We start from the raw sequence: 18686 nt of genomic DNA on the forward strand, positions 1-18686 counted from the left end.
AAGTTTGCTCTTTCTTTTTCAACTGCTCTCTCTCTCTCTTTCTCGCTGGTTGCCATAATCGCTGCCAATTTGTCTCGTCGACCAACTTTTACGTCACGATTTACGTGTATTTGCTATTCCTCTTATCTATTCCTTTCGAGATTCATTCTCGTATCAAAAACACACATCGCAGAAATTCGTCTCTCTTCGTTTCGAGAAGAACTGAAATCGTATCTTCAACCTTGGAGTTTTAAAATGTTTGGATAAAAACTTGTCAAAATTGATATTATGATATGTTGAGGAAGGGAGAGGAATTTTTAAACTTAATATCGTTAAAGTTTTGGGGGAAGTATTGCAACGAGGAGAAATTATTTTTGCGAAATGAGGAAGATTATATATAAAGTTTATGGTGAATGTATATCGATCCGTGTATTTAACGATGAATGTTAAATTATTAAATTAAAATTAATTAATTAAAATTATCCGTGTCCTCGATTTAACGATATAATTAGTTCGTCTTCGAACGAGGGCAGAGATTAAATTTAAATTTCGGGGAACGAATTCGAGGAGAAAAATGAATTATCATTCATAACAGTCTCTTTCCGGGATTTCATCTCGTTTTGAGGATCTCGCGCCGCGAAAACATCGACGATAATAATAAAGATCTCGGTCGGATTCTCTGCAAAAGACGGGAATTGTTGATTAACGATTCAAATCGATCGAACGAAATTATTAATTCGAACGATAAACGAAGGAAAAGCAGGTAAAAAAACGAAAAATTAATCAATTAAGAGATTAGCAAGAGAATCTTCATTTTACTCTTAGAGAAAAATTTTTCGAAAGGTGATATTTATTATTGATTTTTGAAAAAATTAAAATTTCCCAAGTGCGAATTCTTTAATCCGTGGAAAGGAAGCGTCCAAGGTCGTGATACGGTTTCGAATCAACGAATCATCGAACGAGCGCATCCGGTTCGGCGGAAAGAATAATATTTTCAACGAGGAGCTCGTCAAATTTTTCTTCTTTTTTCTCTCTTTATCGCTTAAAAACCGTTTAACACTCGTACGAAGATCGAGACAAGGATGATATTTCGATATGAAAAACAAAAAAGAAAGAAAAAAAGGGAGAAAAAAATTCCAAGAACCAATCTCGTAACGAGAAAACAATCTTCGTTCTTCTTACGAAATTCGAAGACGAACGAATTCGGTTATCAGAAATTGCAAACTGTAAAATTTTTTAATAAAACTTCGAAGGAAATGGAAAAACGTTTCTTTTTTTTTTTTTTAAATATTCTTTAATATTTGTGTTTCAAAGTGAAGAAAGAGAGAGAGAGAGATTGCGCTTGAAAAATAAATGGAAACGGAATATTCGCAATTTTTCATTTTTATTTCAAATAAAATTCGAACGAGAGGGAAATATAAACAAGCATCTGGTGCATTTATAGGTTTCTGAAGAAACTGCTTCTCAGAAACGTCAAATACATCGAGACAATTCCATTTCTGGAACGTGGCGTCAAATTCCATGAATTCGAATGTTCAAGAAATGAAGAGAGAGAGAGAGAGAGGAAAGACGTGGTCAGAATCCCATCGCGTATGAATGTTACGTTTCCGGATTTCCACGAATTTTCAACCGCATTCTCGATCAACGATACAAATCATAAATCGAGATTCGTGAAATGTCAAGATCGCATAAATGCAATTAGCAATTATAAATTCGTCAAAACGATTATTTTAATCCAATCCAAAAAAAAAAAAAATTATTCGTATAATGGAGGAGCAAGTGGACGAAATTAGTTTTTTAAAGTAAAATTTAAAGTAATTAAATATCGAAACGATATGCAACAGCCATCGATAAATTTATAAATAAGGAATAAACGATTTATCGTTCGCGTTTGTACGAATGAATTGTATGAAAAAAAGAAAAAACTACCGAAAGAGAGAAAATTCTGAATCGAATTACCTTTCGAAAGATATTGATCTCATTTTCCACTACACTTCATCGTGGCTTGCGAATAAACATATGCGAAATCACTAATTATGAACGTTATAAATTGTCGAATTTGAAATGAGATTGAATCCGTGCGATACGGCGTTCAAGAAGAGACTGATCCCTCGATCCGTCCCAATCCGCCCTGAAAAAAACATTATTATCGATGCAGATTTTGTGGCGCAAGGCCACGCTGTTTTGGAGAAAACATTCAAACTCTTTCTTGCGATTTCATCGATCGCGACAGTTTTTCGAAACTTTTTGTATATAATAAATTCCCCCAAACGATTTCTCTCCAACTACTAATTTCTAACATTGTTTCCTGTATTCAAAACTTGAATAAATTTTCTACGATAAAAATTTTCTTCTAAAAGGAATTATTACGTTTATTTTACCTCAAATCTTTTGATCGGAATCGATGGATGCGCGTGAAAGCGTTCATTCAAAGAGGCTGAAGTCAGGGGGTTGAAAGGGGGGTTGTGTGTCGATCGATCGTAGTCAGCTGTTTGCGTAGAACTATTTTTGTAATTATAAATACTGTCCACCCGTGTATCTAGTAGAGTATCATAGCATCAATTATCTGTGGCGCCGTTTTAAGAACCTCGTTGCGCAATTGACGGACGGATTTAGAACAAAGTAACGGTGTACAATGTTAGAACGTTGTTATACGTCGTTGCAGAAGGGGGAGGAGGCTTCTCTATTAATTTTTCTCAAAAAAAAAAAAGAGATACAAATTGTCTGGAGACAATCTTTCCTTTTCCAATCGAATAAATTATTTAAATTCGTAACATAATCGGATACTTTTATACAGAATACAAGATAAGATCTCTTACAGAGTGTAAAAATAGCTTATTTATTTCTATTCAGTTCGATATCTTGAAAGATTTCGATCAATCGCGAAAGAAATTGTTATCGATCTCTCTCGTCGCGATTCGTCAGTGGATTGTCGCAAGATTGGAGAAAATTGCGCGAAATTGCATTATACGTTATCTGCAACGAGATCCCCTCTTTCAAGTCGTCTCCTTAATCTCGCTTAAAATGACAAAAATTCGCGATTGAATTAAGAAAGAACCTAACTCAACTTTACTGTTACATTCTCAAAGAAGAAGAATAAAAAAAAAATATTCCCTTCTCGCGACAATTCTCGAGAGAATGAATCACAGATTGCCACGAATCATCCGAAATCTGTGAAAAACACGAAGCTAAATTCCGTGGAAAAGCAAATAAACGGTTGACAGATTAGGAGAAATCTATTCTGCGCACGATCCATCCGAGATAAACGAGAATTTCACCGAATTTCTGCGAGAATAAAATTGGCGTCGGTCCAAATGGCGACCTTTTCTTTCTTATCGCCATACTTTTCAAAAACGCGTCTCATATTCAGTTCATATCGTGGCAGACGAACGAACGAACACGTTTTGTTTTGAATAAACAGAGGGAGGGGAGGAAGAAAGAAATATTTTTTAATTTCAATTCACGTATGGATAGAACAACGTTCTCATCGATCGAAATATGCTAAGAGATCACACGTTCCAATTTTTGCTTTCCATACCTGAGTCGAATCTATATATATATGTAACTATTGCAACAAGCAACAATTACGTATAATAATTGTATCAATCGTGCAATTTGTCTCATCTGAAACGAAATCGTGTATTATTTGGCGTGTTATTTTTCCATCTATGCGATACAGTTGAAAAAGCGTGGAGAAAGAAGAGGCGGAGAAGGAGAATCTTACGTAAAAGCGATCAAGTTCGACATCAAGTGGTACAAGTATCGCGTTAATCGGACAAATCCAACGACTTGGCGCATATACCTCTTCTGTGTATATCCAATGTTCAATTATCCAACAATTATCATTTTTCAATTCATTTATCAACCTTGGTGAATTTCTTACAGCCAACTTGAAAAATGATTTCAAGTGAATTAACGTACAAAACTTTTATATAATGTTACGTGTAAAGAAAGATTGGTTATTTTCTCTCTATCGTCGATTTCTCAACGAATAATTTCGTGATTCAATCGCCCCAACTAATCTCATTTCCCCGTATTCCACAAACCTCGAAAACACTTTGAAAATAATATTCCTCTTTCCCGTTGTCCAAATGTAGCTCGATCTAATTAAAAAGAATCTAACCATCCCACAATTATTCCACCCTTCATGTAAGAAAGAGTTTAGGAAGCGATATTTCAATAAAATCGAATTGCCACATCGATCCGAGCGCCCTCTCCAAAAAAAGAAAATAACTTTTTAATCGATCGATAAAAAGTACCCGAGATTAAAATGGGAGGGGAAATTGCAGATGAGAAGATGAGAGGAGGAGAATGGGAGTTGAACGGCTGCTGGGGATCTAAATAAAGAATACGTAACGGCCACCTGCTCGACTCGAGTTTCGTGGCGTCCACGTGCGAACCACGGCATTCGATGTACGCGCCTCGACTGATGACGAGCCGCGATGTAGGTCAATTGATTCGGGGATCGATCGATTTTTCACGGAGAAAAAAAAAGGGAAGGAAAAAAGAAAAGAGAGAGGAAGAAGGGCCGGCCTCGAGTCACGCGAAAAACTCGTTTATTCGCCTCGACTTGTGCAACCACGTGCAACGAACGCTCTGTTTAATGATATTTTCGTCGTGCAAATTTAACGAATGAATGAAAAGCATCCCTCATCGATCTTTGGCGATTCACTCGTTTCTTCTCTCTCGTTCATCGATTCCTTTCTTTCTTGATCGAGATGATTTCTACGGTGATTTATTTCGTTTCGTAGTTTTTATTGCTTCGATTATTGTTTCGCAGAGATTCGTTCGAAAGATCTCGTTTATCTGTCGTGAGGTAATTTTGAAGGAATAAGACAGAATAAGTAGGAAATTCCATTTCGGAATTTATAACTATTGAATTCCAGTCCAAGTTTAGAAACTTGTAATAGGGGCGTGACCTTGCGATGAAAGATCGTTGAAAATATACATATATAATCTTTTCCTGTAAGTTTGTTTAACCAACTGTTCAAATAATTAAGAAACTGTTTAGATAAGTTCTAGAGAAATTGCCCAAGAAGCCATTTCGAAAATTTTTTTAAATTCAACTTGAACCGAATAAAATCAAAATAGACGATCATTCTTTTTCTCATCCATGAATTCAATCGATGAGTTCAAAAGAGTTCGGAAATTTCGGTCTCGTTCACAAAATTTCACAAATTAATTTCCGACATATCAACATCCTTCGCGATCTAATAATCGTCCGTCGAAGTACGCTAAATTACGAAAGAAAAAATGAAATCCAGAATTCCAGTGTTCCAAAGTTCGATGTCGAGGCGAAAAATTGAGAAAATTCGACTGCTTGGAGAAAACTTGGAACCGTGTCGCCATTCGTTAGCGCCATCTACATTATCAATCGCCTTGACCGTGAAACAGACTTACGTAACCCAAGTCTACGAATTGCGCGCTCGTGGTCGAGCGGAGAAACAGATATCGGGTCTCGAATTTTCTTCGAGGTCGTGAGTGAAGGAAAACAAGTCGTAAATGTCCCTTCTGAATTCGTGTGTCAATAAACCTGAGAATGATTAGACAAACGTTCGACCGTAGCTAGAAATTCATCCTAGCTCGCAACGTTAGAAGCTCTTTATATAAATTTTCTTATGTTCCAGTCTTTCTTTACTTCTCTTCGCGCGTGTGTGTCGGTCGCGATTTGAATCTGAAATGCTTTCAGAACATGCTCTTTCACGATTTTTCTCTTTCCGCGTTTTATTTCCCTCGAATCGCTTTTTTTCTTTTTTTGAAAAATCTTTTCTTTTAAATTCTTTCATTCCGTAGAATCGTATTCTAATTTAAAATTATTATTCGGTATATATATATTATTTTTAAAATATTTTTAAAGTATACTAATAAAAGAGAGGAACGTGCAGCGGAGGGAAAACTTCTTAGAAACGTGAAAAATAAACTTTTCGAAAGCAAGCGTGCAGTTTCAATACGAAAATCCGGATAAAAGAAATGAAACTTTTATCGACCTATACACAGGTGTCTGATATGTATAATTTATATTTCTTGATTTCCATTCTGGAGTATACCCTTTCTCATAGTATACCCGATCATTAACTTACGTCGCGTTATAAATTTAATCTGTTTTTAAAAATTATTACTATCCCGACTATTCCCAGTATCGTTCATATTTTCGACATTGAAAATTTCAATGATCCAGGAATAAATAAAATGAAGAAACAAAAGGCTCTTCGTAATTCTCAATTCTAAAAATCCCAACAATTTCGATACTTTACAATTTCCAATAAAAAGAGAGAGAGAGAGAGAAGGGAATGACCGAAAGAAGAAGAGAAAAAAGAAGGGGAAAAGCAGAAAGTCGTCAAAGTCGCCTCGATCCCAAACAGCGCTTCCCCCGATTGAAAATACATCGAAGACGAGGGATATATAACGGAAGTAGCCGTAATAAACGAGGGATCGAAGCGACGGAGACGCCTCGACCCTACGGCTACGTGATTCGTGAATTTATACCGGAATCTTCTCTAGGAAAGCGTTTTCTTAGAGGGGAGTCCGATTTTTGAAATGGACTGCGTAATCGGACGATAAATTGAAAATTGAATAAATTGAGCGTTATCACAACTCAGGGGGGGAAAATTAGAAAGTTCGACGATGAAATGTAATCGTGGAGATGATTGAAAATCAAAGCTCTTTTTATATCGATGGAATCGGATTTTGTCAAGATTTTGTATATTAATTTTAAAATTTTGATAAACAATGATTCGAATTTTAATAATTTTTACGGGAACAATGATTTTAAACGAGTATTTCGAAATTATATGCGCGATCTATTATTCCACCCTCGATTCAAATTAAGATTATTAAAATCGTTGAATAAAAATTGTTGGATAAAAAAATTTGAAAAGTTGAAAATTAAAAATTCTTTTTGTCGTCGAATTGAACAGAGTTTCATTAAGATTTTACTTTAAATTGAATTATTTTAATAATTTTTACGAAAATAATAATATTAAAATGAATATTTCGAAATTATGCGATCTATTATTCCGTCCTTGATTAAAGTCAAGATTATTAAAATTGTTAAATAAAAATTGAAAATTTTTTTTATCGTCGAATTGGATAGAGTTTCGTCAAGATTTCATTTTAAGTTGAATTATTTTTACGAAAAAAATAATATTAAAAGGAATATTTCGAAATCTATTAGTCCGTCCTTGATTAAAGTCAAGATTATTAAAATTTAATAAATAAGAATTTGAAAAAAAAATTAAAAATTTAAAATTCTTTTTATCGTCCAATTGGATGGAGTTTCGTCAAGATTTTATTTCAAGTTGAATTATTTTAATAATCTTTAAGAAAATAATGATATTAAAATGAATATTTCGAGATTATGGGATCTATTATTCTTGTCCTTGGTTAAAATTAAAATTATTAAAATAAGAATTTGCATCGATAGGAAGTATCATTAATCGATATACCTTGTATCATTACGAATAATGATGTAATTGAACGTTGAATTTCCTGGCGTTTTTATCGTTTACGCGATTGTAAATTTCCAACAGATTGAATACATTTGCTTAATTAGTTTAATTATCCCCTTTTTTATCATCATTATCGGTGGCATGACGACTGTTTTTCTATCTACTTTTTTTTTTTCAAAGAAATATAATAGGTAAACATTGTAACGAAACTTGACTTTGTACAGAAAAAAAATAGAATATCCGTAACAATAAATTTTCTCTTATTTTTGTGAACAAACGAAGCGCGATTATTAATTTCTCTTGTACAAAATTATTAAAAATTCAACAGATATCTTTGCACGAAATATTTTACTTCAACGATCATCAATTTCCGCGTATTTCCGTATAAAACTGTACTATATAAAATTCCTATAACAATTAGCAAACATTTTTTTTCAATTTGCTTGAAAACTCCTTTATTCGATTATTCTAATTAAACGCAACGAAAACGCAACAACCATCTCATAACCTGTCCTCAAAATGGCGCCTCGTTAAAAGCGCGGGATTTTTAACGAGCTCCCTCCCTTTGTTCGAAAACGAGCTTTTCGTTTCCGTAAAAATAGTTTTTCTAAAAGAAACACAATTGTACGCATTTATTCGCACAATTCTTCGAAAAAAGAAAAATTGAAATTATTTAATCCCAATTTTAATCCGCTTCTGATAAACTTCTTACCAAACTTCACTCTCTCTCTCTCTCTCACGCGAATCGATCCTAACTTCCAACGTGTCCCAAATCCCACGAAATTATTCAAATCACGTCAAATCGCTTCCTCTTAACCGTTTTCCGCGAAACTGTCGCGACAATCTAGAAGGCGTTGAACTCGACTCGAAGGCGACGATTTACCGAAAGATCCCAACGTTTCCACGCGAAAGAAAGAAAGGAAACGTGTCTTACCTTCAGAGAGGCCATGTCGGACACGGATCGATGAGTCTGAATGGTTTCCAGTTGGTCCAGGCACCAGTCCAGCTCCTCCATAGTCTCCACCGCCAATTTCATGTAGTTTTCCTCTGAAAGGAAGAGAACAAAGGGAGAGGTTGAAACCTGTCGAGAAAGGAAACGGGCTGTTGGCAACATGATGAAGTTAATCGTTGAGGCGGAGAGGCGAGAACCTTTCGAGCCAACTTGGAAAACTCGTGTCTTTTTCGTCGAGTCGTGAAGTTGCTCGAAAGTTCCTGGAATCCGATTGAACCGATCTTTGAAGGGGAAGTTTTTTTTTAAGGGGATACCTGTGAATATGCGTTTCTTGGATTTCGATCAAATTAATAAAAAAAAACATTTATAAATAGATAAATCGTTCTTACGTCCTTTCTTCTTACGATAGCTTTCAGAAACGTGAGAGGATCGCGTGAGGGGAGGAAGAGAGAGAGAGAGATGGAAGTAAATAAATGGAATCTTGAAGTTCGTTGAAGAATGAAAGGTTGCATAAATGAGGAGGGGAGGGAAGATCAATGGGAACAAAAGAGAGAAGCGAATTGACGTTGGAATAGAAACGACACGTGGAAGTGAAACGTGGGGGGGACACAAAGCTCGAGACTTTCGGAGCAATTTCGAGAATTTGATTTTTCAAAGGAGCGGAATGTTCTTTCTATTACGCGAATAATTCTATCCCCTCTCGAGATCTCCTCTTTTTCTAATTTAAAACCGGCTTTAATGAACAGGGAGATTAATTGAATTTTCGTGATACATTTAAATGGATTCGTGGGAGCAACCCTCGAATAAAACGTAAGTGTTTCCCATTTAATTCTCGATATGTAATTTGATTAATAATTGGAAAAAAAAATATGATTCTTACCCCCCGGTGCCAAGATCCGTGGTTGCGGCGTGCTGCTACCCTGTGCACCGCTACTCCTTCGTGATCTGAAGATAAAAATATCCCGAAGTAAGTTTAACATCAATTTCCATTTTTGTAGGAGAATAAAATTTTTCTTTTTTTTCTTGTGATTTTATAAAATCGTAGATTTGTAAAAATTAAACGATTTAACAATCGACGAATAATTAAAAAAAGAGAATAGATTTTATTTACTGATAAAATTAGAAACAATAAAATTAGAAACAAACAATTGTCGTAGGAGAATAAATTATTGTTGAATTTTTCTTTTGATTTTATAAAATCGTAGATTTGTAAAAATTAAACGATTTAACAATCGAATAATTAAAAAAAAGAGAATAGATTTCATTTACTGATAAAATTAGAAACAATATAACAAACAATTGTCGTAGGAGAATAAATTATTGTTGAATTTTTCTTTTGATTTTATAAAATCGTAGATTTGTAAAAATTAAACGATTTAACAATCGACGAATAATTAAAAAAAGAGAATAGATTTTATTTACTGATAAAATTAGAAACAATATAACAAACAATTGTCGTAGGAGAATAAATTATTGTTGAATTTTTCTTTTGATTTTATAAAATCATATATTTGTAAAAATTTATAAAAATTAAACGAATTAACAATCGACGAATAATTAAAAAAAGAGAATAGATTTTATTTACTGATAAAATTAGAAACAATACGTCGATGTAACAAACAATTGGATAAGGTTTTTAAGCGTTCAATAGTCTACTAAAGAAAAAGAGATTCCTCTCGACACATCTTGGAACTCCTTCATCGATACGTTTATTTTAACTTTCAGCTCGCAGTTCCACTTTGTATCAATGCGCAAAGAAAAGTCTCTAAATGCAATCACTATTGGAATTAAATTTCAAATATCGATGGTAAGTTGATTTTTATCAAACAACAATGGCCGAGCCATCAAATTTTCAATACCAATACGTAGGATGCTCTGTTGCAATTCCTTTCCAAATTTCAAACGCTTATCCAAAATGTTTGTTACGTTTTAAATAACATTTTGAATCGTTATCTATTAAAAACAGAGATCAAAAAAAGATAAACTTACTTTTTACTCACTAAATGAAAAATTTAAAATGAAAAATTTTAAATTTACGAGAAATCGATTACTCACTTGTTGGTGGGCACATTAGTAAGCGACAGGAAGTTGTTCCTGACCGAGCGCAGAGAGGCAAGGATCTGCGCGAACGGCGTGACGATGAGGTCCTCGCCATGGCTGCAAGATCAAACGAGGCAAGGATCAATTCTCTTCTACTTTTCGCCGATGTGTCAAGCGTGATACAACGAGGGGAGAATCAATGGGCGAACATTTAGGCTTGCAATGAACTTGACGTTTACTTAACGTGTTTCCCAAAAGCTGCGCTCTAAATAATTCATGCAGGCGTGTGGCGTTCTCTATGCACGGTTGCAAACTGTACACCAGTCTCTTTATTATTCTTTTCTTGTTTTTATTTTCTTCCATCGATCCAATTTCCGTTTCGAGTGGAATGGAAAAACGGAGAAAAATTAAGTGGAAATTAGAGGGAAGGGAAGAAACAACAACGAAGACAAAACATCGCGCGAAACGAAATTGGTTTCTTCGAATTTCTTGAATTTTGAAATGAAAAATTGTAAAGGAAGAGGAAGGAACGTAAAGGGAGGAAAAAAATATTCCTTCGATTTCGTGAAATTCGAAGAAATCGTTGGAAATTATTCAACTTTCACAATCGAAAATTTATTTATAAGCGAAAACAACGCAGCAGTAAAATTTATAACATCCGCGGACACCTAAAAGTAGAAACACGTGGCCCGATTCGTGCCAATTTCCGTTTCAAATCAATTATAGGATAAAACATATTTTCGTTCGATCAATGCCTCCTCCTCCGATCGAAACGATCCATTATCGTTGCAAACAAAATTGCACGAATAAGACGATTGCACCATTAATTCAATACCAATTACACCTTCCATTAAATTTCTAACTCCTTTTTTTGTCAACCAACGTATCATCAATCAATATACGATTCACAATCTATTCCAATCTCTGGTTCGATTCCCATCGATCATATCCAAACATGGTTTAATCGAAATATGCAATTACGAAAATTATTGAAACACAAAATTACAGACAACATTTGCATTGTATCGTATCTAGGGAATCACTTGAAACCACGTTGAGAAAAAAATTGAAATCGAAACGAGATTGTTTTTCTTATATAAAATGCGTATCACAGAAACCATTCCTTTCCAGAGAGCTTCCTCCTCTCTGTCCAAAAAAATAGCCCCAAACTATCGCGCAACCTGTTCATCAACAGGGATCACAAACCGATTAATCCGTGAATGACGCTTTTATCATTATATATATATTGATAGTTTAATGCGTCATTGATTTGACCTTTGTCCTTCGCAAGGAGGGGGGATAATTTTCACTGGGAAAAGCGTGAAATAATAATTCACGCACGTGCACGCGTGGGAAGGCGCATGATTTAATTAAAGGAAGTTGCAGGCCGAGCTCTTGTTGGAAATCGGAGATACAATATGCTGGCCGATGATATTTCAACGTGGATATATCGTAAATAGATATCAATCTCGTTAGCGTGGGTATAATTAGTTACCTGTTGCACCTTTTTTTCTTTCTCTCCTTCTTTTCTTTTTTTTTCGTTGCGCACTGCGTGCGATATAAAATGGGTAAATGAAAAGTCAATGAAATTGTATATATATATATATAAATTAGTTGTTATGAATATATGAAAGGGTTTTTATTATTTTCATTTCAAAGAAAGAATGATAAAAATAAAATATGATTTATATTGCTGGTTGCTATGTATATATATTTGGTTTAATCATCGTCATTTCAAGGGTGCAACCCCAAAGGATTACAAGGATTTTCATTATTTTCATTTTAAAGAAAGAATGATAAAAATAAAATATGATTTATTCTAGTTGCTATGTATATATATTTGGTCCAATCATCGTTACATCCCAAGGGCACGACTCCAATTTCATCAGGATCACAAGTTCTCCGTGTCGAAGGGATTTTCATTATTTTAAAGAAAGAATGATAAAAATAAAATATGATTTATATTGCTGGTTGCTATGTATATTTGGTCTATTCATCGTCATTTCAACCCCAATGTAACCCCAATCAGGATTACAAAGATTTCTATTATTTTCATTTTAAAGAAAGAATGATAAAAATAAAATATGATTTATTCTAGTTGCTATGTATATATATTTGGTCCAATCATCGTTACATCCCAAGGGCACGACCCCAATCTCATCAGGATCACAAGTTCTCCGTGTCGAAGGGATTTTCATTATTTTAAAGAAAGAATGATAAAAATAAAATATGATTTATATTGCTAGTTGCTATGTATATATATTTGGTCTAATCATCGTCATTTCAATGCAATCCCAATCAGGATTACAAGGATTTTCATTATTTTCATTTTAAAGAAAGAATGATAAAAATAAAATATGATTTATTCTAGTTGCTATGTATATGTATTTGGTCCAATCATCGTTACATCCCAAGGGCACGACCCCAATCTCATCAGGATCACAAGTTCTCCTTGTCGAAGGGATTTTCATTATTTTAAAGAAAGAAAATGGTAAGAAAAAAGGATTTTCATTATTTTCACTTCAAAGAAAGAATGACAAAAATAAAATATGATTTAATCTGTTAGTTGCTATGTATATATATTTGGTCCAATCATCGTTACATCCCAAGGGCGCGACCCCAATCTCATCAGGATTACAAGTTCTCCGTGTCAAAGTACCCTTCGTCGAACTAGCTCGAGCAGAAGATGTTCCAACATGGGAACATCAATCAACCCAATCTGTGCAGTCTGGAGGAAAGTAGGTTGCCCTTAAATGTGCCTCCCCCCTCCGCCCTTCCATGAAGATCAAATGACACTTGGATACAAGTCTTGTGTGCAATCTTCCCACCACGAGAGGTCAATTGGTTTTCCACTTTTCTTCTTCCTTTTTTTTTTTTTTCTTAAGCGAACCAACAATCTTCCCTATTTATCCCTATCTTTATTTAAATCGAAAGAAAAAAGAAGAGATTTGGAGGGGGGATCGCGAGAGAAACGAGAATCTGGTCTAGATTTTTATAAGATTTTTTTTTTTTTTAAAACTCATTATTACGTGCAAGAATCCTCGGCCTTATCCTCGTATTTATTCGATTCGAGCCGTTGAATCCGCTTGCCACGATCGGGAAATTGACTAGGGCTGGGGAGGAAGGGGAGGGGGAGATGGTTTTCTGGGTCAACGCGTGCCACGAATGCTCGAGAATGGTAAATACCGCCCTCTTGAGGGTGATTTTTGATGTTTATGGTCGCTGGTCAAAGAGAAGGGGATGCTGGAATGTCAGATTAGTCCGTGATGCGGAGGATCGAAGAAATGCGCCGCATCTTTATTACATGCTACGTTAAAGAATCGATATATATATGTATCATTTTCTTTGTCTCGATGCTTTAATATGAATGATGAAATGAAACGTTCGACAGATTTTTTTATAATAATTTTCTCGATGGCGGTTGAAAATCGAAAAAGACGAATTTCACATTGCGGATATGCAGGAGGATTGCAAACTGTCCAGAAGAAAAAGAGAGGGAGATCGTTCTCCAATCCCAACCAGGTCATCCTACTGAAAGAACGTGTTTCCATGAGGGAGCTCACCTTCGCCCTCCTTTCTCTCCCCGCTCCCTTCTCATGAATCTCTAATTAAAAATATTTACAACAGTTCACTCTACCCTCGAAAACATCCCTTCCCGTTGTTCTATAATAAAAAAGTGTCCATCTTCTCTTTTCTTCGCTATTCCATGATATAAATAAAGAAATAATCCACGTTATTCCATCTGCTTCGCACGTAAATATTGTGTCACCCGCTCGTATCCACTTATTGTTTCTTTTTTCGAAGAAGATCGAGAATATGTGGAATATGATTGACGCACGAGTTGTTCGATTGCGTAAACTTCGCACGAACAACTCGTTTCGTGTTTCGTGTTTACTGGAGGAGGTTTAACCAACGGCGAAATGTTGGCTACGGGAACTTGTTGAATGCGTTTTGCAAAAGAGGAAAAAAGAAAAAAGATCGAAGTTTATTTCGAAATGGAGTAAGTGGAAAAATAGAATGGTTGGAAAATTTGCTCGTACATGGAAAGAGAAAAAGTACGTGTAAATAAAACGATCGAAATATTAAAACACTTTAGAACGAAAGAAATTCGAAGTGAACGAACGTTGGTTGGAAACGTTATTTACTTTAATTCTCTTTTATTACGCGTAATTCGACAAAAATGAAAAATATATATATATCATCTCGCTCCAATTACCATCCTCATCGTACAAATTGAAGCTTCATTGAGGTGAATGGTGATCCAATTATAATCTTGCAATGGTGAAAATTACATTTCAGAAATGATAGCGTTTCGTTAAGCAAAAACAATAATTCGATTGGACACGGTGAAGCCTGTTTAATGAAAGCGTGATTAACGCATCAGTTGCAATTTCAATTCCATTCAGAACGGATCGACAGATAGGTAAATCTTTGCTATACGTGTAATATTTCAATTTCGAACAATCGTTTTATTGAAATTAAATTTTCTTTTTCAAATCATTAACCGAATTACGATCGCTTTTATTGGCCGGAAATAGGATATTTTTTTAGCATTCCAATTTTTTTCAGATCTCGAAAATTCATTAGTTTTAATTTTAATTTTAATTAAGAAAGAAAAGCACGAATTCCCTCGAAGTTTCGTTTATTTGAAAAAAAAGAAAAATGGATCGATGTATTCACCCTTAAATTCCATAGCGTTTAACAATCGTTGCAACAGATTCAAAGTAACGATTTTTATTTAGCTTTGCAAAAGGATTGCAAACTGAGCAGATTTGGAAATAGCCACTGGAGTGGACAGCATTAAATGAGTTTCTGGCTTTTGTCCAAAGTGCAGATCTATTTTCTGTGACATCCATTCGCTCGATTCATTATCGCGTGTATTTCAAACCGATAAACTTAAGGTTAAATAAGTGTTCATGAATGAATCCTTTGATCATCGGCCAATTATTCTAATACGGAATTCTAGGGATTGCGAAACATCTCGAATTACTTATCTAATTATTTGCCTTAAAATTTGTCGATAGGAAAAATTGATCGTCGCCCGTAAAAATTCACTTTTCTCAAAATACCAGCAACAATCTTCACAAATTTTCCAAGTACTTCGAAAGAAGATAAAATGATGATAAAAGAAAAGTAATTTCTCCCAAATATAAACGATATTTTGATTCACATTTGTAAAAAAAAAAAAATCTTTGTGTCGTGTAAATATATTATTCGTATCGACGATTACGTTTAACTTGCTCGTTTGAGCATTTATCAGAGATTACGATCGAATACAGCTTCTCGGTATTCTTATCGAAGGAGGATTATCGATTTATCGATTGAGTAAACCTCGTGCGAACGTCATTTTATTTTCGATGAAAAATAAATTTCAATTATAATCCAATTAGATTTTAGAAGAATAGACCGATCGAAACAGCATCGAGCTTAATCAAACTTTATCCGTGTCTCCTTTATCCATGAGTTATAAAGCGATTAAGTTCCGAAAAATCGATAAAACGATTATCGACGTTGTCGTTATTTAGCGACAATGGAATATTCGTTATAATCTTTAATCGATTTATTAAACTGAATCTGCGAATGGATTCAACAGAAACGAGATAAATCTTCAAAGATAACCCAGAAGAATCTTCTCTTGAATTGTATCTCTTTGTGCGATAAAAAGATTCAGTTCGTAGAATCTATTATCAATTTTCTTCTATCTCTCATGGACCTCTCGTTTTTGTTCAATTGTTCAAAGATAAAATATTCAAAATCTTTCCTCCCTTTCAATTCTTTTCTTCTTTTGTTTTTAACGTTTATATTTGTTTCACAAAGATCTATTAATAATATTAATTGTCAACACAAATCCTTAAAAATCTCAGTTTCTCGTTTAATTTAATTCTTATTATAAACTCTCCTATAAAAAAAAAAGTATTAAAATATTAATCTATTCACGAATCCACGAGTTCAATTTTAAAACAATTCATATGATCCTTTTATACCTTCTTATGCCTTCTTATACCTTCTTAACCTTATTATCGTCCATTTATAATTCAGAGAGTCTTAAGAAGACTAATAAGACTCTATTTTAAAATTATTCATAACCATTCGTCGTTCCCTCTATGCCAATAAAACTCCTATCTAAAGAGCCACGATTATATCTTAAAAGTCTCTCAAAAAATTTTTCTTAATTACACGTCTAGAGCGAAGCATCTCGAAAGAGTGTGGAAATCAGATAGAAATTTCTAAGCCGTCTTCGACCGAACCGTTATAACGATCATCGTCCACTTACAAGTCTCTCTTTGGCGGCGACTCGAAGCACTGCTCCCAGAAGAGAGCCTTCCTGGACGGTCGTAACCGGAGGGCGGAAGCGGACAGAGTACGAGGCAGCCCCCCGGAAGCTACCGAGCCCCCCCCTCCAGCGGCCAGGGACGGTGAACTCATGCCACCGCCGCATCTTTTCAGGCCGCCAGTGGACCCTGGGAAATCCATTAAACCGCCACTCGAGCCAGACATCGTTAGATCCTTCTGCTCTTCACTTTCATCCACATTCCAACTCGTTCCCAATTGTGTCCTCTCGTTTCTGAATCATTCCAGGCGTTAAAGAGGCATTCAATTGTCGCAGGATGTGTTTCAGATAGATTGGAGACAGTGGAGCTGGATGATGGATGAATGCTAGAATCAAGAATCCGGGCTATTGATGGTTCTGTTGCAGATCCAAAATGTAGGCTCTTGGTAATCCAAATCTAGATTTAATATGCAGATCTATCATTTAATATTGCAGATCTAAGATTTTGGATCTTGACTGATTGTAGATCCAGGCCCTCAGGGATCTAATTGCAGATCTGGACTTTTAAAGGATCTAATTGCAGTTCTAAGCTTCTAGTGATCCAATTGCAGATCTGGGAAGGACTGATTGCAATTCTAGACTCTTAGTAATCCAATTGCAGATCTGGGCTTCTAATGATCCTATTGCAGATTTGGATTTTTAAAGGACTAATTGCAATTCTAGGCTGTTAGTGATCCAATTGCAGATTTGGGCTTCTAATGATCCCATTGCAGATCTGGACTTTTAAAGGACTGATTGCAATTCTAGACTCCTAGTGATCCAATTGCAGATCTGGACTTTTAATGATTCAATGGCGGATTTAAACTTTTAAAGAATTAATTGCAGATCTGAGCTTCCTAGTGATTTAATTGCAAATCTGGATTTTTAAAGGATTAATTGCAGATCTGGACTTTTATTGCTTTAGTTGCTGATTTGAACTTTTTTGATGAGTACGGATGGTGAGTAAGAGACGTTGAGTATAAAATTAATTAAAGTGGTCGTGCAGTTTTTGTAAATAACACAATTTAGACAAGTTTCAGGCATTCAGCCTAAAAGTTCTTGAGGTTAATTCATTCTTGAGTTACGTGGTTGTTAAATTATTTATCTTTTGAAGTGATTCATAGAACACTTCTAAACTGATCACATAATCAATGAATCACATAAATTGTATGATGATGTACATCTTGATTAAACATGGAAACACTTATTTTTGAATGTTCTATTGTAGATTCACTTCATCTTATGAATATTATATTTCTCATTATTTAGCACTTCCACAAACACATATTCACAAATCACTGAGCTGTTGGAATTCAATATACATTGCAATTTTGAACATGATGAGATATCTAAGAGAGAGAGAGAGAGAGAGAGATAAAAAATTTTAAGTATTTTAATTTAATTATTATGTAAAATTTTACGTATTTACAAGTACAAAAATTAGACCAATTTTTCATTTTGGCTGTTCTGGAAAAACTGAAAATTTATTTATTATTAAAATTATATATAAATATCTTCCTAATTCGTTTGAGAAAAGCTCTAATGTACTTTTTCTTTTTTTTCTAACCTATCTACCTACGCTCATACTTATTATTTATCGGTATCCGCAATGAACTTCGTAATCGGAACTTTAACAATCTAACTTCTTCTTGGAAACACTTCTTCCCTCTTAACGATCGAATTCTACGTAACTTACAAACTCTGCTACTTCATCTTACAACTAAACTACAGAGGCTACGACACTTATGCTCCCCCCAAGTACACAACAAACTCTCTTAATCAACTAGAAACCAAAGTTTGCCAACAATCGCTAAAACTCGATTCATCGTCCTCGATCAAGAATACGTGGTCCAATTCCAATGAAATATTTAAAAAAAAATTTAAAAATTAATTAATTTAAAAAGAAAAAAAAAGAAAATTCCCTAAATGAAAAGAAAAAACTTGGATGTCAATTTCG

The 18686-nt window shown here is 34.6% G+C and overlaps 1 protein-coding gene across 49 annotated transcripts in view; it reads right to left on the minus strand.

Annotated features, from left to right (window-relative positions):
• LOC108001532 (cAMP-specific 3',5'-cyclic phosphodiesterase) overlaps window positions 1-18686 on the minus strand; it is a 319149-nt gene that overhangs the window by 25921 nt on the left and 274542 nt on the right. For 43 of the 49 annotated variants that reach the window (XM_062078820.1, XM_062078824.1, XM_062078822.1 and 40 more), the window contains 3 exons: window positions 10435-10536; window positions 9260-9324; window positions 8362-8474 (listed from right to left, as the gene is read on the minus strand). In XM_062078820.1, coding sequence (XP_061934804.1) covers window positions 8362-8474; window positions 9260-9324; window positions 10435-10536 — 280 coding nt within the window. Of the gene's footprint in view, window positions 1-8361; window positions 8509-9259; window positions 9325-10434; window positions 10537-16693; window positions 18079-18686 lie in introns of all 49 variants that reach the window. The other 6 variants (XM_062078828.1, XM_062078829.1, XM_062078830.1 and 3 more) reach the window with 2 other exon arrangements.

The sequence above is a fragment of the Apis cerana genome, linkage group LG8 (assembly GCF_029169275.1).
Source record: "Apis cerana isolate GH-2021 linkage group LG8, AcerK_1.0, whole genome shotgun sequence".
NCBI classification, from domain to species: Eukaryota; Metazoa; Arthropoda; class Insecta; order Hymenoptera; family Apidae; genus Apis; species Apis cerana.